The sequence below is a fragment of the Schistocerca gregaria genome, chromosome 5 (genome assembly GCF_023897955.1).
Source record: "Schistocerca gregaria isolate iqSchGreg1 chromosome 5, iqSchGreg1.2, whole genome shotgun sequence".
NCBI lineage: Eukaryota > Metazoa > Arthropoda > Insecta > Orthoptera > Acrididae > Schistocerca > Schistocerca gregaria.
Window position 1 is genome coordinate 423,478,528 of NC_064924.1, and position 27,062 is coordinate 423,505,589.

Consider the following 27,062-nt stretch of genomic DNA (forward strand, 5'->3'; position numbering starts at 1 on the left):
TTGCGAATGTAGCATTTCTGAGGAGACTGTTCAGCTTCATAATATGAGGAGCCACTTTCTTGAGCACATACTGAAATGTACTCTCGTCCATTCCCAAAGGGATTTTGATGCGACTTTACGTCGTCGACCTGCAGCTCCCGTAGCAAATTTTGTTGTACGTCTTTCGCATCTCGCTGTGAACTCCACGGCTTCACCCAAGTATGTTTACTTTTCTTGCAAATACAATGACAATACAATTGCTGTGCACCAGGTATAATTTTACTTATGGCATAGATGGCATAGTGTGTTGTTGGCAACAATTATTCATTACAGGGAATTCATTTCACTACAAAGTAAATAATTAAATTTGTTGTTGCTCTATGTTTGACAGATTCTTGTATGTACCCTTGTCCACTCAGTAAATTAGTATACTCACAAAATGAACATTTCATAGGAAAACATTTACATTATATGAAGATGGTGTTGCCAACATAAGCACACTACACTGCCCTTGCCGCAAGTAAAACTGAACCGCAGAGAATAGTATTAAGTCAATACTGGCCATTATGAAGTAACTTTGACGAAATATTTGATGACAGTGCCATGTCAAAGATCATTGTCAAAGAAAATTTGATAGTATTAAGCTTCACCTATTAACATGGCACCGCCGTTGACAACCAAAAAAACACTCTGTTGCAAGCATCCGAATCCAACTAATCCAACTAATTAAATTTTTCATGTGACAGACTTGAGATTGTTTTAGAGATTGACAGATCCACAACGACAGTATAAACTACAATAATAGAGTCATCACAAAAACCAGATGTTATACAGAGACTGTACAGTATTGGACAGTACAGTATAACGTATGACGCTTATTATTATGGCAGTAGTGATAGCCATAGTGAACGTTGGTAGTAGGTGTTGCAATCATTTGTTTTCCTGAAATTACACGGCTTCTGCCGAACTAGGGCACAACTGGACAAGAATTGTTGCATGTCACTCAAGAATCCCAAAATACATCACACCCCATACTGTATAGGCTATATTACTGTATTTCTAATTATTTTGAGAACTGGTAACATGAGTGGGATGGAAAGGGAAAGTATTACTTTCACTGAAAAGCTATGAATTTTGAGAGTTGTGGACGAAAACAGTAGTCAAAAGCAAGTGGATATTGCCAAGGAATTAGGAATTTCTGTGTCTACTTTAAAGCAGAGGCAGATGCATGTTCAGAATTTCTACTAGTAAGCGGACGTGCATTCAGGGCAGGAAATATGAAGATGTGGAAGATTGACTGTTGCAGTGGGTCAAGCAACAGAGCAGAAGGCATTCCAATTAGTGGCCCTATGCTTTGTGAAAAAGCAAATGAATTTGCAATTAGAAACTGTATGGAAAATTTCAGTGCTTTGTCAGGATGGCTGCACAAATTTAAGGTAAAACATGGGCATCAGCTATCAGAATGTATGTGGCGAAAGCAAAAGTGTAGATCCCGAGACAGTGCAAGATTGGAAGGAAACAAGTTTGAAAAACTGACCGCCCAATATACTCCTAAAAACATTTTCAGTGCAAAGGAAATAGCCTTGTTTTACCTTGTAATGCCTTACCACACAATGGCATTCAAAAGCAAGAACTGACATGGAGGAAAACAAAGTAAACAACCTGTAACAGTGCTGTTAGGTGCTAACAGTGATGAGAGTGAGAAGCTCCCCCCACGCACGACCGGGAAATTTGCCAAGCCCCATTGTTTTAAGAACACTGTCACGTTTCCCACAAAATACATTAGTAACAAGAAATTGTGGATTACGACAAAAGTTTTTGAAAGCTGGCTTCAAAGTGTCGATGCGAAAACGGGTGCAGCAGGCCGGAAGATTTTATTGTTTGTAGACAGGTGTGCACACATCCTTCCCTTACTTCTTATTTGAGAAATGTGACCATGGACTTCGTTCCAGCGAATTGCACAAGTGAGCCCCAGTCACTTGACCTTGGAGTAATACGTAATTTCAAGTTGCATTGTCGAGAAATGCTCATGCAGCATGCCATCAGGTGTGTAAACATTGAAAAAAAGGAAGAAATGAAAACAAACATTTTACACGTAAGATTTTTACTTGCTATTTGTTTCATGTTGTGCTACAGGAGCCAAACAACATGCCAAGAAATTTCTTCTGATAGGCTACATTGCAGTTTCAAGGCACAGAATTTCTAATAATACCATTCAGAGATGTTTCTGAAAAGCTGGATTTGGAAATGAAGTCCACGATCATGGTGGAAATGATCATACTGATGATATTTCACCTAATGATGAAGAATGGAATCGACTTTAAGAGCAGGCATCATTTGAAGATTATGTGAACGTCAATGAAAGCCTCGTCACTACAGAACCCATGACTATCGCTGAGATAGTTCAATGTGCATTGTGGAACTTTAACAACGAAGAAACTGACGACGAGGATGCTACAGAAGAGCCTCAGCATTCCTCCATGACATTTAACAATGCAGTAAATGTGTTTGAAATAACTGAACAATTTGCGACATGCCACAATGTTTCTGACGAAATAATGACAAGAATTATACTGTTTTGAGGGTACAGTGTAAGCTATTGCCACATCAAAGAAACAAACACGCAAAAATTATGGAATTTTTTATGAAATAAAGTTTACTTGTGTGTTGAGGTTTACATTTTTCTTTATATATCTGCTGAGTATGGAACCTAGTAAGCCTATAAAACATTTAGTAGAAAATAGCTTTTTATTTACTGGATTTTTCATTTGTGTTTACCAATAAATTTGATAGTATGGTGTTATATTTCATATATACGTTTTTCACACTTATACTTTTTTTCCTGCAGTCTGTTAAAAAACATATAAACCAAGAGATAGAGGGGCTGGCCAGTACTTACCTCAGCTCAGTACAGCCAATAGAAACACAAAAAACAACCAAAAATTTAAGTTCCTAGCTTTCGGAATAAACGTTCCTTCATCAGGGAGGAGAGAGGGGAAAGAAAGGGAAGAGTAACTAAATCCACTTTCCCTTCTTCCCTTTCTTTCCCCTTTCCCCTCTCTCCTCCCTGATGAAGGAACATTTATTCCGAAAGCTAGGAACTTAAATTTTCGGTTGTTTTTTGTGTTTATATTGGCTGTACTGAGCTGAGGTAAGTACTGGCCAGCCCCTCTATCTCTTTGTTAGTAATTGTTTCACATCTTTATATGAGATTTTCCATTAATTAGTTAAAAAAACATATAAATGAAGTTTTACTGTATTACCTGCATACAAACACACTTGTTTTCTGTAAAGCCCGATCACACACTACTATTATTATTTACAAAGATGCATCTTGATTTCTACATAATTGTGTATACAGTGTTTTCTCTTAGTCAAGCAGTAATCCATTTGTAGAGAACATAAGCTTTTGTTAAAATTTTCATTTCCTATTTCTTGTGTTGGCAGACTTCGTTCTAACATGGGAATTCATCTATGCAGAGTAAGAATGAGACTGGATCCAAAAATCTGTGAATCCTGTGACTCATTGGTAATGTTTCATTTTTCAGTTACAAGATGGTTTCTTAAGAACCTGATATACTTCCTAACGTGCTGTTCTGTTTCCTACTGTCAAAATATGTTGTAAACCAATTACTAACTGTTCCTTCAACATAAAAAAATCATTTTCTCAACACTGTATGCACACAGACAACAGAAAATTCCAGTTGAATATTTTGTAATGTAATTTGTGAAATTATAAAACTTCCTGGCAGATTAAAACTCAGAACCTTTGCCTTTTGCGGGCAAGTGCTCTACCAACTGAGCTACCCAAGCACAACTCACGCCCCATCCTCAAAGCTTTACTTCTGCCAGTATCTCGTCTCCTACCTTCCAAATTTTACAGAAGCTCTCCTGCAGGAGAAACTTCCCCAGGCTGTGCCTAAGCCATGTCTCTGCAATATTCTTTCTTTCAGGAGTGCTAGTTCTCCAGGTTCGCAGGAGAGCTTCTGTAAAGTTTGGAAGGTAGGAGACGAGGTACTGGCAGAAGCAAAGCTGTGAGGATGGGGCGTGGGTCATGCTTGGGTAGCTCAGTTGGTATAGCACTTGCCCACGAAAGGCAAAGGTCCAGAGTTCGAGTCTCGGCCCGGCACACAATTTTAATCTGCCAGGAAGTTTCATATCAGTGCACACTCCGCTGCAGAGTGAAAATCTCATTCTGAGAAATTATAGTATGTAACCCAAAATATGAGCTAGAATATGTGAGAAACCTATTTGTATGCATTGACATGTAATGAAATGTACTTTACTAGATCATTTAATACAATGAACTGATTTTGTAAAGCTAGTAAAGAATAAGACAATAACAGGTTAGATATAGGTCCAAAGAAATGAGTGTTGTAGTAACGAATACCTATTGTCCCAACAGTGTTTAACAGTACTATGTGGCCTGTGGAATGAACTTGATGTCTCATATGTAGAACATTATTGGAGTCAAACTATTTCTTCCTGAACAGTTCGTACAGGTTTGCCACATGAAGTAGATGCTGTTATTGAAATAAAGTAGACTGTTGTAGGTGAACCCAATCATTTGCGTTTTAATCCATGAACTTTGAGAATCATTCAAGGAAGGGTAACTGCACCTGAATGTTCTCCATGTCAAGTCACAATTTATCTGTGTTGTTTGAGAACAGTAATTTAGAAACGCACAGCAAGTAACATTAGGGCTTTCATTAAGATGACGAAAAACGGAAAATCATATAAATCAGCAAATAGATTGAAACTATCTTTTCAGATACTCAAGTGACCATAATGGCATACGAACTGTGGATGACAGAGAAGGCTGAGATACACAACATCTTTTTTTCAAAACTGTTCCACTGACAAATACTGCACTGTAGTTCCTCCTCTAAACCACGAAATGAACAACAAAATGATAGATACCAAAATAAATGACCATAGGGTAGAAAAGAAACTGAAATCACTAGCCAGAGGAAAGGCTACTAGGTCTGATGGGATACCTACATGAAACTACATGGCGTATGCACAAGAATTTGCTTCTCTTCTTGCAGATGTGTATCTTAGGTTGCAGGAAGAGTGAAGCATACTTAGTGATTGTAAGAAAGTGCAGTTCATTCCCATTTTCAAGAAGGGTTGTCTAATAAACACACAAAGCTTAGGTGCCTGTATCTCTGATGGCAGTCTGTTGTAGAGTTTTGGAATATGTTTTATGCTTTCATATTATGACCTTCCTGGCCATTGAAAATCTGCTCTGTAGGAATCAACATGGGCTCTGGAAGTAACAATGGTGTGAAACACAGCTCACTCTGTTCATAAACGAGACCCAGAACACTACAGACTCTGACTTTTGGAAGGCTTTCAATACAGTTAAGCACTGCCACCTAATGAACAAAATCAGCCTAGCTGTGTGACTGGGCTGAAAAGTTTCTGGAAAACAGAATACAGAATCTCATTGTCAATGGAGAGAAATCTTCAGATATAAATGTAACTTCAGTGTGCCACAACGAGTGTTGTTGGTCATTTATTTTTCACAGTATATGTAAATGATCTAGCAGATAAAGTCAGATGTTCCATGAGGCTTTTTGTGGATGATGCTGTGGACACACAAAAATCACAATGATTGAAAATTGTACCAAAATGCAGGAAGACCTGCAGAGGATGGATGTTTGATGCAAGGATTGGCAGTTTATTCCAACATACACAAATGTAACGGACTGTGCACTAATTGGCAGAAAGACCCATTATTGTATGATCCAATGACTGCAAAACAATCGTATAAGACTCACATCTATAAAATATCGAGCTGCATGCATATGAAAAAAAAGTGAAATAACCACATAAAGCTAACTGCAGGAAAGGCTTATGCAATTGGATGAATCCTCCACAATCTCAATCCACTCTGCCTATCTCACAAAAGAAAAACCATGAAATTCAAGTTCATGTGGAGGCTTAGAAAATCATCCTTTCCAATGAACCATTCATGCAGAAAATGAATGGATGGGGAGTGGGGGGCACCTAGGAGCGACAGTAATATCCATGCTACCCTGTGCCATACACTGTAAGGTGATTTGCACAGTAAAGATGTACAGGGGATAGGCAAAATAATGTGATCACCTGTGCTTACTTGGGACTGGTTTATTAATAAGGGGTTGGTCCCCCATTTGCCCATAATACAGCTGTGATGCTTCTTGTAATACTGGTACATAATAATTGTGTAGTCTCCAGTAGAATGTTATGCCACTCTTTGACCAGAACCTCTTCTAACTCTTGCACCAATGAGGGAGGTAGAAATCTGCTCCGGAGTCTGCACTCTGATACCACCCACAAGGGTTCAATAATGTTCAAGTCTGGAAACTGTATTGGCCAGGAAAGACGCTGCAGCTTTGTTGCATGCTTCTCATACCAAGATTGTACTGTCCTGGCTGTGTGAGTGGGTGCATTATCATCATGGAATATGACCTCATTATTTGGGAACAACATCTAAATCTTGGGATGCATCTGATCACCTAAAACATTCACATAATTGTTGGCTTTAACACGACATTTGAAAGTAATGATAGAACCTGCAGAATACCATGATATGGCTGCCCACACCATAACCATCTCCATGCTTAACTGTTTGAATCAAGCAATCAGGACTGTAGGCTTCTTTTGGTGTTCTCCAGATGTAAACCTAGTCCGATGTTGGAAATAACGAAAATGTTGACTTATCGGACCATATGACGTGTTCCCACTGATCAACCGTCCACCATCACGTTTTGTGCTTCTTTGTGTTTGTTGTCGTCATTAATGGTTTCGGTATAGCAGCTCGTCCATGAATATTCACTTTATGCAGTTTTCGACGCACAGTGTTGATAGATACGGGGTCTCAAAGATGGCTATTGTTCTCTGCAGTCAATTTAGCGGCTGTAGTTTGGTGTTGTTTTGACACAATTCATGTTAGCATATGATGATCTCTTGTCATTCAGTTTTGATTTGTGCCCACTATTACATTTACACGATGTCTTTCCAAGTTTTGTGTAGACTGTCATGACTGTTGAAACAGTTGCTCTTGAAACATTCAGTAAGTTGGCTGTATTAGTTATTGATGCTCCAGCTATTGAGTCCCCACAATCTGCCCTCTTTGGAACTCCGTTAGGTCTTTCATTGCACTTTGACCTCGACCTCTGAAAACAAATACGAAGTGAACTATTCGTAAACAACCTGAACTGATGCCTAGTCTGTACTGAACATGCACAGCCCAGTGTGACATGTGCCTTACCTGTGTTGTCAACCATCAAACACAACCATCCCATTACTACCACTGTTCACATTATTTTGCCTTTCCCACATGCATGGAAATCTCCAGAACAAGATAGATTTTCTCTAAGCTACACCCTTGTCATTATGGAGGCTTACTTAAGTCTACAATGAATTTTGAGAATGAAAGCATGGTCCAAATAGACTGAGATCTGTTATCTAATTTTAGCCATGCGTCATTTTCAAGCACTCATCATACCTTCAAAAATGGCAACAGTGGTTTCTACGTCAATTGTCTATAAATTCTCGCATATACAATTACTTCGTAACCCAAGCTAGTTATGTATTTTAAACTTCATGCTTCTTTTCATATTCTAATACATGGTTGGTGCATTTGGACTGGTATACATTTCTGTGCACAAGTGGCACAAAAATGGTACAACAGTGTGTGTGATTACATCAATTAACAGACACAAACAAACAGGTGCCATATCATAGTACAGGCACAGCTGTTACGGTATGACCAAAGATGTTTAGAATCCTATCTGTGGATGATCAACAACATTAAATAAGGTACCGGCACAACTGTCACTGGCATATTATATTAGTTATTCTCACATGTACTATCTTATAAAACGTAGAAGATCAAAACTCACACATTGGATATCATGCCATACATAATTTAGAAGTCACAGCACAAAGTCAAAATTACAAATATGTCGGGCCTTTTAATGGGGTGGCCAGTCAATCTATAAAATAACAGTGATGTAGTAACAAATATGTCACGTGGTACATTAGAACCAGTAACATATTTTTATACACACACACACACACACACACACACACACACACACACACACACACACACACACACGCTCGCTCGCTCGCTCGCTCGCTCGCTCGCTCGCTCGCTCGCTCGCTCGCTCGCTCGCTCACTCACTCACTCACTCACTCACTCACTCACTCGGTGAAATTTCACTTTGTCTTCTATAAGGTATTATGTAACAGTGGAAAACCAAAGTTGGATTATACACCATGCCAGTACTGCCATCTCAGCAACATGAACAGTACGAATGTTGGAACCTACAGGTGGTATGTGAAAGACAAGAGACCTACTTCTGATTGCCTGTATGGGCAATGTAAATTACTGTACAACTTGATGTGAAATGGAAGCAGAAGCTACAGTTTTGAGGAAAGTAGCCTCATTTAGAGCTCATACTTTATAAGTCTTACAGCGCTAGGTCATTCATAGCCTGTACATCATGTATCATGTAAGATGAACAAATGTTACATCTGCCACGTTAAAACCAATAAAAATATGATGGACTTCCTCAATGTGCATACTAGTCATACTAAAAACTGAACTAGCCATTAGAAGATTAATAAGAGACTGAACAAAATATCTTAAATCTTCATGAACATTCATAAATAATACACTAAGATCAAGTTCCAATTGACCAAATTATTGACAATGAAAAGACAAGTAGACTGAAACCAACTGATGGAACGAGTGGGGGTTGGGAAGAAATGACTCTCAGGGATCATTCCAAACAGACCAATACTTCCAAAATATATAGAAGTACTACACAGCTCTATAAAATCTATATTATGGACGATCACCAGTGATCTAATTCCAGTTAGGACCGATCCAGTCAATTAAGATTATAATACTAATAGATGGAAAGTAAAGGCACCCATAAGCTAAAATATTACATACGTAATTCACCAAATCAATAACTGAGGAATAGTGGATGTTGTAATTCCAGATAAAAATAGCACAAGTAAATTAAGGTTAATAATAGAAGTCCAGGTCTAGTGACAAAGTATTACACACTTCACAGTTCTTGAAGATCTGAAAATTAATAACTACTTGAGAAAGCCGGAATTATAGTTACAGGTGAAGAAACCCAATACATTTATCTGGAATTATGACATCCACTATTCCTCAATTATTGATCTGGTTCATACTCTTTAAGAAACTATGTTTTCCACATATAATACTGTAACTTCTGGAAACTATCTAAACTTCGCAACATTACACTACGGGCCATTAAAATTGCTACACCACGAAGATGATGTGCTACAGACGCGAAATTTAACCAACAGGAAGAAGATGCTGTGATATGCAAATGATTATCTTTTCAGAGTGTTCACACAAGGTTGGCACCAGTGGCGACACCTACAACGTGCCGACATGAGGAAAGTTTCCAACCAATCTCTCATACACAAAAAGCAGTTGACCGGCGTTGTATGGTGAAACATCGTTGTGATGCCTCGCTTGAGGAGGAAAAATGCATACCATCACGTTTCCGACTTTGATAAAGGTAGGATTGTAGCCTATCACAATTGCAGTTTATCATATCGCGACATTGCTGCTTGCATTGGACGAGAGCCAATTACTGTTAGCAGAATATGGAATCGGTGGGTTGAGGAGGGTAATACGGAACGCTGTGCTGGATCCCAACAGCCTCATACCACTAGCAGTCAAGATGACAGGCATCTTATCCCCATGGCTGTAACGGATCGTGCAACCATGTCTCGATCCCTGAGTCAACAGAAAGGGACGTTTGCAAGACAACAACCATCTGCACAAACAATTTAACGACGTTTGCGGCAGTATCACTGACATGAGCGTCTGTGATGGTGTACTCAACGACGAACCTGGGTGCACAAATGTCAAAACATCATTTTTTCAGATGAATCCAGGTTCTGTTTACAGCATCATGATGGTCGCATCCGTGTTTGGCAACATTGTGGTGAACGCTTATTGGAAGCGTGTATTCGTCATCGCCATACTGGCGTATCATCCTGCATGATGGTATGGGGTGCTATTGGTTACATGTCTCGGTCACCTCTTGTTCCCATTGACGGTACTTTGAACAGTGGACGTTACATTTCAGATGTGTTACAACCCGTAGCTCTACACTTCTTTCGATCCCTGCAAAACCCTACATTTCAGCAGGATAATATATGAGCGCATGTTGCAGGTCCTGTACGGGCCTTTCTGGATACAGAAAATGTTCGACTGCTGCCCTGGCCAGCACATTCTCCAGATCTCTCATCAACTGAAAATGTCTGATCAATGGCGGCCGAGCAACTGGCTCGTCACAATACACCAGTCACTACTCTTGATGAACATGTTGTATCGTGTTGAAGCTGCATGGGCAGCTGTACCTCTACACACCATCCAAGCTCTGTTTGACTCAATGCCAAGGCGTATCAAGGCCATTATTACAGCCAGAGGTGGTTGTTCTGGGTACTGATTTCTCAGATCTATGCACCTAAATTGCATGAAAATGTAATCACATGTCAGTTCTAGTATAATCTATTTGTCCAATGAATACCTCTTTATCATCTGCATTTCTTCTTGGTGTAGCAATTTTAATGGCCAGTAGAGTATTTTACCCGGAGTTATGACACCACTTTTCCTCAAGAATTTACCTGCTTTATAGGTATTACAGAACTGTAAATTACTTTTGTAATACTTTAGCTTCTAGATACCTTTACTTTTATATTTACTAATATTATAATCTTCATCAGCTGGGTTAGTCCTAACTGGAATTAGATCACCATTAGCCATCAATATTATAGATTCGATAGAATGTTGTAGTACTTGTGTAAGCCTTAGAAGTATTTGCCCGTTCTGGCATACTTTTAACAGTTTTAAAACATATGTACATGTAACATGAAATACAATGCATGGGCTATGAATCAGCTAGCACAATGACAAAGTAGGAGCTCTAAATAAGGCTACTTTCCTCAAAACTGTAGCTACTACTTCCATTTCATGTCAGGTTGTAAAGTAATATACATGGCCTATACAGGAAATACAAAGTAAGTCTCTAGCTGAAGAAGACAAACAGGTTTTTGGCATTCAAAATGTTAGGAGAGACACTAGGCACTACCAGTGACAGACAAATAATTAAGACTCTCTCAGAGTAAAATAGCTACTTGTAAAGTGTAAACAGATACATAAGAACAGAATGTGTGTTGGGTAAACACATGCTCTTAGGATTTGAAGATGACAAGTGTAATAATAAACCTGATGACTGTCTTATAACAATACACTGTAGTTACTTATTGCAGACATCTATGGAAACATTAAAAATACATTCAATAAATTCACCTAAATGTTTTACTCCTAGAAGTTTTTTCTGCTCTGGAGTTACAGTCACAGATTCAGCACAAGCTGTGTTCCATATGTAGCTTACAGCATGATAGAGAGTATTCAGTCCCAGCACAACAGCCACAAATATTTCAATATAATAGACCAACGATGTGTAATGTGGACAAGTGTAGTACCTGCAACATGTAAGAAAATATTACAAAAATTATTTTAATATTTATTTATTTATTTATTCATCCAGGGTTATCTCACAATGATGTAGGGTTTGTCATCACAACATAATGAAAGTACGTAACATGCGGTTGCGCGCGTGCGAACCGTCCCAGAGTTTGCCTGAAATGATTTAGAAAAGCGAGTATGACCTGACAGAGCACATTACATCCTCCCAAGTACAAGATCAGTGTTTTAACGACTGCACTGCCTCAGTCGGTTGGTAGCTATTACACAAAGTTCTTTTGATGGCACAAAATAATTTATGTTTAAGAACTAAGTACAATAATACACAAATCAGAGAAAAAAATGGGTGCTACCCCAAGCTTGTTTCTTAGCACTGTATCTGAAACTTAGTCTATAAAGCAACAGTCTAAGGTCTCTAAATCAGGAGTTCTAAGACTTTGTCTACATCATATTAATCATTATTTAGGTGCTTCTTCCTTCCTCCCCCTCCCCTTTCTCCTGTTATCTTCTTTTTCTGAAGCAGGTGATTTTATGTTAGTTTTATCACATTCATATCAGTCATGCAAATAAAAATAGCGTACATCAGTCTCCAGGCACCCCCCCCCCCCCCCCCCGGTCCTTCAAATTTGTTTTGAGTGGCTGCCACTTCATTATACTTATTTCATAAACCTACATATTTACAACAGTTAACTACATCTAATCAAATATGTTTTTACTGTTTGTCATCTGTGCACTATTTTCAAATTTTCACTGGCTTCAGTTGTGAAGTTGACAGTAATCAACTTTGACCTCTATCTTTGTTTTAGTTCAAAAAATGTGTGTGAAATCTTATGGGACTTAACTGCTAAGGTCAGCAGTCCCTAAGCTTACACACTACTTAACCTAAATTATCCTAAGGACAAACACACACACACCCATGCCTGACGGAGGACTCGAGTCTCCACCGGGACCAGCTGCACAGTCCATGACTGCAGCGCCTTAGACCGCTCAGCTAATCCCGCGCAGCCTCTGTTTTAGTGTTGCAGTTTACTGTATGTTGTATATTTATTAAGGAGAAGTTGAACATACTTTTGGATTTCTTCTGAGTAACATGTCTGTGTCTGTGTATTTATGGGTGTGTGTGTGCGTGTGTGTGTGTGTGTGTGTGTGTGTGTGTGTGTGTGTGTGTGTGAGTGAATATATACCTATCCTTTTTTCCCCCCTAAGGTAAGTCTTTCTGCTCCCAGGTTTGGAATGACTCCTTACCTTCTCCCTTAAAACCCACATCCTTTCATCTTTCCTTTTCCTTCCTCTTTCCTGACGAAGCAGACGCCAGTTGCAAAAGCTCGAAATTCTGTGTGTGTGTTTGTGTGTTTTATTCATTGTGCCTATCTACCGGCGCTTTCCCGCTTGGTAAGTCTTGGAATCTTTGTTTTTAATATATTTTTCCCATGTGGAAGTTTCTTTCTATTTTATTTACATCATCATTAATACATGTAGAGTTGTTCAACATGTTAAACACGAATATGTCTACACTTGAAACATGGTCTTCCACAATTTTCAGAAACTGAAGTTTTATGTACTATGGCGAACTATTATCCACGACCATATAGAGACGCCATCAAAATATATAAACATGGAGATAATTTTAACAGAAAAGAAGAAGCCATGAAACTCAGTGATATAAGGACTGTGGCACTACAGAACCAATGGGAAGTTTCTTCTTTGGTGTACTGTAATCGATGGTTAAAATTTTTTGTCTTTGACAAGGTTTACCTCTGCTATCACGTGAAATCCAGGCCACCCCCACTTTCCACGGTGTTTAGGCTGCTCTTCGACGTCCAACTTGTCAGTCAGCAAGACTCAGCACAACCAGGAGCACCTCCGAAGACATCCAACGCAGCCTTGGATGAAACATCAGGGATTGAAGAGTTCCATGGACCATGGCCATACAACCCGGAAAAATTCTCAGCAGCTGAAGCATCCAGTCTTGAAAGCCTCCACTGTATGATACCTATGATTACCTCAGCCATTGGCGGGTGTCAGCTTTGCCACTGGTAGGAACCTGGGAAGGGAGTGACTCAAGGGATGCCTTCCTGGCAAGGGGAGCTGAGGAACACTTACACTTATACTTCTACCTCTGACAAGTGGAGACTGACATCCCCAATGGTTGGAGGGGGGGGGGGGGGGGTGTTGCTTCTGAAATAGGTTGTGCAGGGAGCAACAGGGAGGGAAGTGCCCCCACCCCCCACCATCAAGGGGGCAGGTGGAGTCTGACTGCTCTGAGAGCCAACTGTATGTGGCAGAACGGAAGATGGTAGAACCATTGTTATAGTGGCAATTTAGGTTGACATCATGTGCACAGGATGTAGCGTCTCACATTTTCTCTTAACCTCAGTGTAGGTCAGTCGGTCCAGGGTCTTGTATTTCATTATTTTTCTTTCTTTCTGGAGAATTCTGCAGTCTGGTGGGCATGGCGAATGGTGCTCTCCGCAGTTAGCATGGATGGGGGGCGGGGCACAGGGAGTATTGGGATGTTAAGGATGTCCACAATTCTCACAGGTGACACAAATTACAGTGGGAAGACATATGGCCGAACTTCCAGCACTTAAAGCACCGCATCGGGGGAGGGGTATATGGCTTTACGTCAAAGCGGGACACCATCACCTTGACCTTCTTGGGTAATGTGTCACCCTTGAAGGCAAAGATGAAGGCACTGGTGGCAACCTGATTGTCCCTCAGATCCCAGTAGATGCGCCGGACGAAATTTACACCTCGAAGCTCTGAACTGGTGCGCGCAACTCATCGTCAGACTGCAAAGGAAAGTCCCTGTGAAATATGATACCCTGGACCACATTTAAGCTTTTATGGAGCATTATGGAAACAGAAACATCCCCCAGCTTGGCACAGGAAAGTAGTGCCCGTGACTGGGCAGATGATGCTGTTTTGATCAAGACCGACTTTGACCGCAATTTGGACACGCCCTCCACCTCCTCAAACTTGTCCACTAAATGCTCCACAAAAAACTGAGGCTTCACCATCATGGAAGATTCCCCATCAGCTGTCTAACATACAAGGTACTGGAGCGAATAAAAGCCGCTGCCATCCTTAGCCTGATGATCCTGCCACGGTGTGGCCAGGGAGGAGAACAATTTGCGGTCGTACTTTTGTGCATTGAATTGAGCCCGTAAATGTTTAAGAGACTGTTGGTGTTTGATCACCAGCAAGAGACAACGTACTACGCTTCATGGCACGTCATCTGCCCTGATGCCACCCACTTCAACCAGGGGCCCTCCTCATGGGCGCCACCCTGCAGCCGCAAAGGCCACCTGGCAGGATGGCCATTGCTGGGAGCCCTGATGCCCCAGGGTGACTGGCACCTACTCCTTGGCATACATGGGGAGTTAACGGCACAGGCATCAATGGAGCGGAGCAATCCCTGTGTGGTCGGGGCTACAACCAACAGGGTACATGGTGGCCCCACCACAACAGACTGGGTATCACGCCGGATATCGGGCGCAAACGAGGTAAGAAGTCCATTATTGACAGCGCAGAAAGTGATACAGCACAGGAGATGGAGGAAGATGCACCCCGGATGGTGACCTCGCCGAACAGCTGGAGAATGAGTGGAAGTGCAGATTCACATCGACAAAGGATGCGAGAGGTCTCAGCGCATGATGGACGCTATGCACCGTGTAAGGCGCCCTTCCCCAATTGGCTTGCACTTCGGGAAAATTCTGAAAAATGGAGGTCAAACCCTACAGGGGACCATCACGCGAGGCTCCTTTTAGTTGCCTCTTACGACAGTCAGAAATACCTCGGATTTATTCTAACCCCCGGACCTGCAGGGGGGTACAAAATTTCTGTACATGCAGATACAAATCAGAGACTTGACAATCCACACTAGGGAGTGCAGGTGTGGTGTACATATCATTTCACTTAGACGTGCACAATTCACATAAGGTCAAAAAGTGCAGGTTGAACCTACAGACAGTGGACATTGGCTTTCACTTAAGTTGTAATATTGATATGGCATCTGACATCATATGGGGACAAACAAAAATAGAACAGAACATTGGCAACATCTATTTTACTTCTATTTTTTTGACTGCAGATTGTGGTGAGGATGAGCTGCAGCATAGCCCAACGTCTACTAAGATCTAAGTTGACTTGAAGGACGACAATTTGCTTGAAAGTTGGAGAAACCAATGAAGCTGAAGAACATTTGGAGATGGTACAATCGGACATCAGAAGATTCCTTCCAGGCTGTAACATCACGTGTAGAGTTGGCAATGAGGACTGTCAACTGCCTTCAGCAGATAGCGTCTTAAGAACGTCTAAAATGGGCATCAGTTATCATGACACAGTTGCAGCAACAATAATTACCAAAGAAAACTAAAATATGTAAGCAGATTTATATGTTCAGTAGACTAGATAATGAGGCAGTAGTGTGATATAGCAAGGTGAAACTTTAAACATTTAAGGCCGAGCTTAGGGCAGAAGCACACAGAGGAATTGTGAGTGAATTCTTGAGGTATAGTTGATTGAGTAATTGATGCACACAGTATGTAGCTAGATGCTTATTGAAAAAACACCTATCACAAAACAGAAAGAAATCAGATCACTGATGCAAAAGTTAGTGTCCAGACACTTATTTATGATAAAGGAACTGAATTTGAGTAGCAAAGCAAAAGTAGAAATGTTCAATGCCATTTTCAAATGTTTCTTTATAGAGAAAGATGTTTTGAGTACTGCATCAGTTTATTTCTCATGCTATGACCTTCCCCAAGCAAACTACCAAGGGTTCCCAAAACATTGGTTGTGTAAAAACCAAATTGCATTTTTTTTTCCCATGACATGTTAAAAGCCCTCAATGAGAGCCATCAGATAGACGCAGTATTTCTTGTATTTCAAACAGCATTTGATTGGCACTACAAAGTTCAATAATAAAAGCACAAACATGGAGTAGACAATAAAATTTAGGATTGCATGAAGGATTGGGATTCTGGCTATTCATAATCTATATTAATGCCCTGGCAGACAATATTAAAAGTAACTTCCATCTTTATGAAGATCATACTGTTACATATAACGAAATACTGTCGGGGGGAAAAAAGTTTCACAACATTCATTTGGTGCTTGGCAAGGTTCCTAAATGGCACGAAGATTGATAATTTGCTTTCAAATCTTCAGGAATGTAAAATTCACAATGAGTCACAACTGCAATCAGTAAACTCATGCATGTACCTGAGAGTAACAATTTGTGGGGATATGAGATGGAATAATCACATAGGTTTATTCAAAGGTAGGGCAAGTAACAGACTCCATTTCAGTGGTAGGTAGCCTACTGGAAAATTGCAACTGTTCTACAAAGGAACTTGCTTACAAAATTCTTGCGCAACTCATCTTGCAATATTGGTCAAGTACCTGGGAAGGAGTACCTGGGAAGACTGAACGTAAAGAAAATACCTCATACAATTAGGCACAGAAATGCTGAAAAACTTCAAACGAAAGACCTATGAAGACAAAACTTTCTCACAAATGCCTAATTACAATGTTTCTAGAACTAGTACCCCTTATACAGGGTACAAAAGAATAAGAATACAGGCTACTAACGTATGAGACTAAATCCTACAATACGGTACAACTGAAAGTGACTTACGTCACAGAGCATTTATGTCGAAAGTAATTTAATTTTCCTTTTCTTGTCCACAGGACTAACAGGTTTATTGCTCACATGTGAGACACATTTAATTATATGCGTTTTGGGAAGGCGAGCCAAAGGTTGCGTTTCATTGGCAGGACACTTAGAAGATGCAACAAGTCCACTAAAGAGACAGCTTACACTACACTCGTTCGCCCTCTGTTAGAATATTGCTGCGCGGTGTGGGATCCTTACCAGGTGGGATTGACGGAGGACATCGAAAGGGTGCAAAAAAGGGCAGCTAGTTTTGTATTATCGCGTTATAGGGGAGAGTGTGTGGCAGATATGATACACGAGTTGGGATGGAAGTCATTACAGCATAGACGTTTTTCGTCGCGGCGAGACCTTTTTACGAAATTCCAGTCACCAACTTTCTCTTCCGAATGCGAAAATATTTTGTTGAGCCCAACCTACATAGGTAGGAATGATCATCAAAATAAAATAAGAGAAATCAGAGCTCGAACAGAAAGGTTTAGGTGTTCGTTTTTCCCGCTCGCTGTTCGGGAGTGGAATAGTAGAGAGATAGTATGATTGTGGTTCGATGAACCCTCTGCCAAGCACTTAAATGTGAATTGCAGAATAGTCATGTAGATGTACATGTAGATGGTTTCAGAAAGACAGAATAAACTCATAACAGTTATGGAAAGGCTTGATACACTATCATTATACAAACTGGAACACTTTTCAATCAACAGTGTCTTGCTGATACATCAACATCGTGAACATTGATAAATACAGAAACAAGGAGGGATGTCATGTCAACAGTGAAGTCTCTAGAAACTGAGCACAAGCTTGGGTTACAAAAGGATGAGGAAAGAAATCACCCTCTCTCTTCAAGGGTACCATTCCAGCTTTTGTCTGGTGCAATTTGGGTAAATCACAGAAAAATCTAAATCAGAAAGGCCAGCCATAAATTTCAACCATCATCCTCCCTAGTACGATACCAGTGTGCTAACCACTGCAAAACATCTTTTGTTGTGATAAAAACAGCAACCTATAGTATAATTTTCATCCAACCTTAAACCATCTGTTACGTTTCTGGCAGCCTGCCACTAGTATATACTTGTTACACACAAATAATTTATATGGGGTCAATGCCAATTAATGATTGTACAAGCACAATACACTGGAGAAACAAGCTATGTTCTTCATTCAGAATTGCTGGACAGGCTCAAAAAAATATGAAGGAAATAAGCAAACCTATCCCTAGTTGACTATTACATAGTTTCATTAGACAACATAGAATTATTAGAGAAACATCCCGGAACGACCATCATACAATAAAATGCACTATAGTACAAAGTAGGGGACGATTCATATCGAAACAGGAGTCATCATCACGTAAAACAGTTGCGTAAACTAAAGGGGTCGATTAGATTCATTTTGGATCAATTATGGTTTCTGCAGAATTCTGATTAAATAATTCCCTAGCGGCATCTGTGGCAGTTTGATACCATTCATACAAACGTCTCTCTGGACAGGCCAGTATTTTATTTTGTGAACACTTACATATCATATATAAGAAACGAAAGGCCCGTTGCATTTACCGCACCCCACATCAAGTTTGATTTCGCTCGGTGCGCAACTTGTGTCAGTTGAAGAGTCTTTTCCAGAAGGGGGGTTTTTATCCCAGGAGAAACAGTTCCACTTCTGAAAAACAATGAATACCGAGATGAATTAACAAGCAGACCAAAACCGAAAATGAAATTCATTTATAATTTCTTCCAAATATACCTGTTATTTACAAAGGACGCATAACTGTCTTCGGAAGACATTTTAAGGCTACAATTTTTATTATGTTTTGGTATACTAAATTCGCAAATGAGACGCACCAACAAAAATTTCAAACATAACCTCCCGAAACTTGGACTCCCGCCACACAAACACGCCACTGCTCTCCATTCACACTTCCCTTCGTTTACCAACATTGACCATTGAAATATACCTTTCCTGTCTTGCAATTCACGTCCAAAAAGTTTCTATACTTTTCATTAAAATATAAAAGAATTTCCTTTGAGCAGTACCATTCACAATGAAATATTTACGTGAAATAAAATTATGGATTACCGGTTACATATTCAATAACGATACTTGATAATAGCTTCCACACTTCAAATAAATCAAATAGCGATGTTTCAGTTGCAAATAAAAGTCATATACTTGAATCATAATTTCATAAAAATTAGAAAAATGATAGAAGCAGCACCAACATTTTTGTCCTGAAATTTACACAACTGGAATGTTTCTACATGTCATTTGTCGTCTTTATGTTAAACAGTGGTACTGTATTCTTGTAAGTGGCCGATTCTCACTGCACGTGAATGGAGCAGAGCAGTATCTTCTGCACTACCATTGTTATTACAATCACACTCTGCAAACTCTTGAGAGGTGCGTAGTAGAACATACTTTCCATTGGATTACATATTAGGCTTTCACCCTATCCCATTCATGTATCAAGCGCCAGCCATTCAGACTTTTCGTAATTTCCACTACGCTCTCTTCTGGGTGAAACAAACCTGTGCCCATTCACTATACTAAACTTTGCATACGTCAGTACCCCTGTTAGTACCACACACTTGAGCAATATTCTAGACCATCCTAGAAGCGTTTGGTAAGCAACCACCTTTGTTAACTTACTGGTACAACATTATTTATTTAATTTGTTTATTTAATAATTCGTGTTCCGTTGATCCAGTACACAAGAGAATTGCATGGATATATAACGAGTCATAATTATATATGAGGACAGTACGTACAGACACTGATAAATACAAATCGTAATACTTGTATAGGATCAACATCTTCTGATGATTACAAGCTTTGGCGTTTCTAATAGTGGCAAGAGGTATAACACAATAAAATAATAAATAAAAATTATTCCACATTACAAATTTGATAGAACTGAAGCACGTCATTAGCGTGAAGGAAGATTTCGATGCTGACGTAGCGAGGCAGAGTGGGGATCGGCTATCTTCGAATTGTTATCACATTTACACAGCACAATCCACATATCTCGATGCGCTTCTTGTCTGCTCGTTGTCACTGTCTGTCGTAGCAGGTACCACCCAGGTGGTGCAAATAGCATTAAAGAAATTACCACCTAATACCTACCAGACAGAGGCGGCAAAAGACTATTTAAAAATCAGGTCCTGAAAGTTCATAATAAATATCGGGCATTTGGGTTCTACCTTCTTATAGCAAGATGTTTAAAGTTCTATTGACTATTTACTGCCACTAAGACTCATGAAATGGCTATCAAGGCCGTATTTATGTCTGCGTTAATATTGTCTCTGCAAGTTTACAGTTATAAAGATGTGCTACACATAATCACAAGAAAGCAGCCAGATATTTTGCAAGTTCGACCCGGAAATTATTCACGATCGAAAGAGTCAATGACCCACAACATTACACATTCGGTCGTTTCAGTGGCTGTCACAAATGAGAAACTTACCATACGAATTTTCTTAGTTCAAGCACAATATTTTACACGCTGCTACCCTTCACAAAGAAGCACACAACATTACCAAATATTCACTAAAATGTTTCCCACTCAAGTCTCTTTCTATTAAGACCCCTGTAAACGATCAAAAGTGTTTGACAAACTCGCTCTTGCCTAACCATTGGTTTGTCAAGCAAGCCCACACACGTTCACCAATGTTTATCAGTTTAAGGGGAGCCGGAAAGATGAAAATGACAAAATTAACGTTTTTTGTATTTTCCATTATAAAATTATTTGGAAAATAATTTCTAAGCAAATTCTAAGAATGTTTTTTACCGATACAAAGTTGATGCGCTGCGTAAACGGTTGTAGCGCGTTGGTGTGTCACCTCTGATGGCGCCGCTCGCTGGCTGCAGGCAGGGTATCTTTGCGCAATTATACATTGTTTTGATTTTCAACGTTGTACGGCTCTATCTCTGTGTCAAGTGACTGTTAATATCGGTAAATATAAATGATATACCGTGTGTGTTGACTTGTGGAGTTTGCTTTGTGTTGTTTAGCTGTTCAAATTTGCTTATTTGAAGAATTTTGCCCACACCTGTTTTATGTATTTGGTTTGTGGATATCAATATGCCCCGTTTCAGCAATCGAGTGTTTAAGAAAAGGCACAATGAGTGGAAGAAGAAATCTTTTGTTGTTTCGAAGATAGATGCTGCTCAAACTGCTTCACTGACTACTCCAAATGAATGTGACAGGAGTTGTTCCAAGAAACTTTGTGACAGTAAAGAAAAATTTGAAACCTATGAAAGTGACTGTAATGATGTGACTGAAATAATTAACATTTCCTTGCTCTGTAATATTTTGAAACATAACGTATTATTCCAAGTTTTCAAAGAAAGAGGTCTGGAATTGAAAATAACGTCACACATTGGTTTAGCATGTAAAATGTTATTGAAATGCAACAAATGTGCTGCAGAAGTTTCGTTTTCTAATTCTAACAGTATTCCTCATAGTGTTAATAGTGGAAAGAAGCTGTATGATATAAATGTTAGGCTACTGTATGGCTTGCGTTGCATTGGCAGGGCAGTGCTGCAGGGACTTATGAACTTACCAAAACCACCAACCAAGTTTGGATTTTATAATGAATTGGTAGGATCTTCTGCTGAAAATATTGCTCAAGCAACAATGAAGAAAGCAGTTGAAGAAACTGTGACAGATAATGGGAATTGTAGAGATGTAACTGTTGCTTTAGATGGATCTTGGCAATGTAGAGGTCATAAATCTCTAAATGGAGTTGTGACAGCTACAAGTGGAGACAGTTGCAAAGTAATTGATCTTGCTATTCTCTCAAAACGTTGTAGATGTAAGGGCACTACCAAGGATGAAGTAGTGAAAGTTGTGAAGCAAATTTTCAGAGCACGAGTGGAGCGATGGAAGTAGAGGGATTGTAACCTGTTTTTTCCAGATCACAGGAGTGTTATAATGTACAATACACTGACTATCTAGGAGATAATGAATCTAAGGGATATAAAGCTGTAGTGGAAGTCAAACCTTATGACAATGGAATTCACATTAAAAAACAGAGGGGCATTGGACATGAGCAGAAGCACAAGGGGGCTTGCTTCCGCAAAGTAAAGCAGACATTAGGGTCCCAGAAGCTTAGTGATGGTAAGGAAGAGGAAGATTGACAGATGATGCAATTGATAGATTGCAGAGGTATTATGGGTGTGCAATTAGGCAAAATACAAGAAGCATTGAGCATATGAGGAGAGCAGTATGGGATTTATTTTTTGTACTGCATCAACAAATGAACACCCACAACATACACTGTGCCTCACAGGTGATGACTCATGGTGTAAGTACCAATCAGGAAAGGAATATGCCCATAAAAACAGTTTGCCAAATGCTGTAATTGATGTAATTAAGCCCATATTCAGAGATTTATAACAGACACGTTTATTTTGCAATTTGGAGTGTATGATACAGTGGCAACATGCAATGAAGGAAACATTATCGAATGTGATGTGCTGAAACGTTTAGGTTTCCAACAAGGACACAACACCATTTCCACAATACACCTAATTGATGAAGAAAGACTAAGAGGTGCAGGAAGAAGATACAAAAACTACAACATTCAGCAAAAGGGAAAAAAACCAGTGAAAAGGAAATTAATACTGGAAAAAGAAGAGGATGCTGATAATCCATCATATGGGGCAGGAGTGTATTAAAAAAACTTTGGAAGCCATTTCCTGTAACTTTAAAATTTTCATTTTTGGGAACATTTTCTCAGAAACTGTTAACAGTATATGAATGAAATTTATACTCAATATTGTTTGCTTCTTTTCTTTCATTTTTATAACAAATTGTAAAAAAATATTGTATAATTCAAGAGTTATAGAAGAAAAAAAAGCAGATTTTGAGAGAAAAAATAAGCATCTGCTTAAAAAATTGTAAAACAAAAACCAATAAATATTTCTTAACATGGCATTATAACTTTGTAGAGAAATATTCACTGAACATGTAGTCCAAATTTCAGAGCAATGTGTTTAATGGTTTTAGAAAAAATGTTCCTTCTATTTGATAAAATTGACATGGAGCGGATGGATCATTCCAGCTCCCCTTAATCTCACTCTGAAGCAGAAGCGACTCATGATGATGTGTAGTTTGAGAGTAGTGAGAACGATCACAAATACATACAAAGCAGTCTTGGCATTTACTTTGTCACCATGTTTAAAGAAGTTGAAGAAAACGAGACTATGGTCTATGGATTAAGCTTAAGATGAGAGATTTACCCTGGAAAACATGCCAAAGGAAATATTACTCTCAGAACCTGATGATTACACCAACTTTCTTCAAATGTACAATGAAACTTTTTAAAATTTATGAAATCCCTGCCAGAAGAGTAAATCTGCCTGTAAAGTTCGCTCTAATCTAGCTACAGATGTGTCAAACAAGCTGCTACATGTACTAAGAAAGCTTGTCAGTTTAACCTTACTTTTGAATCAGACACTTTTCATGTATGCTCTGTTTTGGCACTAGTGGGAATGGCTAGAAATTCAGATAAAGCATTTAAAAAGTTGCCTCTTGCACTGTGTTTAAAGAAGAAGGAAACAAGATGCAGATCCAGAGGATAGTTTAAAATGAGAAATATCCAACTGGAAACCTGTTAATGGAAAAGTTTCACTCAGAATCTGTTGATTACATAAAATTTCTGCAGGTACATTGCGACACGTTTAATAAATTGTTTAGCATTACTTCACTCTCATATTGAAGAAAAAAAATGCGAAAATTTATTGTCCTCTACTTGGTCCTCTAATGACTGGTTATTAAAATACCGCAACATGGGAGCATATACCCCGCATCAGCTGTGGAAAAACTGCAGAAATTAACTTTCCTATACTTCATTCCACTCCTGTTGTGAGTCATTGTGTGCATAAAATATTGATTTTGTTCATGACCTCTTCACATGTAATAAAATGTTGGGAAAGGTGTAGTACTTTCACAATTTTGGTGCCTGTCAGTGCTATTTTGTTTTTATAGTTGATTGTAGTTGTCATAGTCGTGGAAACCCACGCTACAGTGAGATGAATTCTAATAAAACACCAAATGTATACGGCTGCACGTCGACACAAACAACGTCCGCCATATTGTCAAAATTTCTGTCGATCAAAATTTCTAGCAATTACGTCAAAGACGATCTATGCTTGACAAACATGTCAAACTGCGCTGTACACGGTCAAATATTTAATGAGCATTGTTAAGTTTGAAAAAATATTTGATCGTTTTCACGGGTCTTTAGCGATAACCATATCGAAACTACATCTCTAGTTCCTCGTTTTACATACTATTTGCGAAGAGCGATTTGACGTGGTGTATTCGGTTTAGGCAGGATCCTTGTACAGATAGTTCTGTCTCCATGTGGGAATCTCTCAATTCTGATTGGCTATTAATCTGAATGAGCAATTAGAACAGTCTTCATATACGATTCTTGTGTCAGAATACTCTCTTATCCAACCATAATTCAGAAAGCCATTTCATACAAGCAAAACTTCAATTTATTACATTAGATTTGATTATAAATCAAATAAAAGTATGAAATAATTCCAAAATTAAATAACAAACTTATTTTATTTCTCAAATACTTTTCTAGCTGCCTTTTACAAAAGCATGCTCACTCAGACATATGTCACACGACTCAGGGTTCTACGCTGGAATTTTCCCCATAGTTTGAATTTCACACAGATCTGCACAAAATAAAACATTTAGAATTTCGTATGTCTCTCATTTGCTCTCCCAGTCACTCCCATGCACTAACATAACAGCCGGCCGCGGTGGTCTCGCGGTTCTAGGCACGCAGTCCGGAACCGTGCGACTGCTACGGTCGCAGGTTCGAATCCTGCCTCGGGTATGGATGTGTGTGATGTCCTTAGGTTAGTTAGGTTTAAGTAGTTCTAAGTTCTAGGGGACTAATGACCACAGCAGTTGAGTCCCATAGTGCTCAGAGCCATTTGAACTAACATAACAAAAAGTATAGCTGAATATTAGTTTTAGAAGGTTCCAGTATTATGTGAAGTAAAAATTACAAAAAAATTTAAAAAATGGAAGATTCTAGTTAAATGATTTTTAGGAGCATAACATTTCATAATAGCACCAAAGGATGTTGAAGGTTAATCTATTGCAATTACTAGATCAGTTTCGAAATAACAGGATGGTTTTTTGAGATTTTTAGATAAGAATTTCTATCTTCGAAACTATGATCAGTAACAGCATGAAGTTTGGACAATATCACTTTAGTAGTAACCTAAAGCAATGAGTAACATTTGAACAAAACTGAAGAATAACTAATGTCATTTAGATTCATAGGGAGTATAAGTATTCACAGTTTTCTATTGGAACTGCCGGCAGGCTGAGTCACTGTCACAGGTGGCATCTGATATAGGTCCTTTAGCTGTACTCTAAGTAAAGAGAATAAAAACGAACGAATCTCCCACAGTTACTGAACAAGAGGCGCTTATGGCTACATATTTTACTATGCCTATCATAATACAGAATAACTTGTTACATTACAATAAGATAATGTGTTCCATTATACTGTGATAATAGTAAGTATTACAAGTACAATTTGTCATATCTACGTTACATGAACCATGGACCTTGCCGTTGGTGGGAGGCTTGCATATCTGTTGAGAGGCCAGACAAATGTGTGGTTCCTGAAGAGGGGCAGCAGCCTTTTCAGTAGTTGCAGGGGCAACAGTCTGGATGATTGACTGATCTGGCCTTGTACCATTGACCGAAACAGCCTTGCTGTGCTGGTACTGCAAATGGCTGAAAGCAAGGGGAAACTACAACCATAATTTTTCCCGAGGACATGCAGCTTTACTGTATCGTTAAATGATGATGGCATCGTTTTGGGTTAAATATTTCAGTGGTAAAATAGTCCCCCATTCAGATCTTCAGGTGGGGACTACTCAGAAGGATGTTGTTACCAGGAGAAAGAAAAGTGGTGTTCTACATATTAGAGTGTGCAATGTCAGATCCCTTAATTGGGCAGATTGGTTAGAAAATTTGAAAAGGGAAATGGATAGGTTTAAGTTAGATATAGTGGGAATTAGCGAAGTTCGGTGGCAGAAGAACAAGACTTCTGGTCAGGTGAATACAAGGTTATAAATACAAAATAAAATAGGGGTAATGAAGGTGTAGGTTTAAATAATGAATAAGAAATAGGAGTGTGGGTAAGCTACTACAAACAACACAGTGAATGCATTATTGTAGTCAAGACAGACACAAAACCCACATCTATCACAGTAGTACAAGTTTATATGCCATCTAACTCCGCAGATGACGAAGAGATTGATGAAATGTATGATCAGACAAAATAAATTATTCAGATAGTGAAGGTAGATGAAAATTTAATAGTCATGGGTGTCTGGAATTCGATTGTAGGAAAAGGAAGAGAAGGAAAAGCAGTAGGTGAATATGGAATGAAAGATGAAGCCCTCTGGTGGAATTCTGCACAGAGCATAACTTAACACTTGGTTCAAGAATAATGAAAGAAGGTTGCATACATAGAAGAGGCCTGGAGATACTGGATGGTTTCAGATAGATTATCTAATAGTAAGACAGATATTTAGGAACCAGGTTTAAGATTGTGAGACATTTCCAGGGGGCAGATGTGGAGTCTGACCACAAACTATTGGTTAACAGGAAATTGCAAAAACGTTTTAATTTAAGGCGATGGGACCTGGATAAACTGTCTAAACCAGAGGTTGAACAGAGTTTCAGGGACAGCATTACAGAACGATTGACAAGAACGGGGGTAGGAAATACAGTAGAAGAATACTAGGTAGCTTTGAGAGATGCAATAGTGAAGGCAGCAGCGGATCAATTACGTAAAAAGACGAGGGCTAGTAGAAATCCTTGGG

General features: G+C 39.2%; 1 protein-coding gene across 2 annotated transcripts in view; it reads right to left on the reverse strand.

The window, feature by feature from the left end:
* LOC126273457 (transmembrane protein 209) overlaps positions 1–19,486 on the reverse strand; it is a 130,154-nt gene extending 110,668 nt beyond the window's left edge. The window contains exons 1-3 of one of the 2 annotated variants that reach the window (XM_049977015.1): positions 18,936–19,486; positions 18,711–18,851; positions 11,342–11,517 (exon numbers count right to left, since the gene is read on the reverse strand). In XM_049977015.1, the coding sequence (XP_049832972.1) occupies positions 11,342–11,517; positions 18,711–18,851; positions 18,936–19,129 (511 nt within the window). In that variant the 5' untranslated portion in view covers positions 19,130–19,486. The remainder of the gene's footprint in view (positions 1–11,341; positions 11,518–18,710; positions 18,852–18,935) is intronic. The other variant, XM_049977014.1, reaches the window with a different exon arrangement.
* Between the last annotated feature and the right edge of the window lie 7,576 nt (positions 19,487–27,062).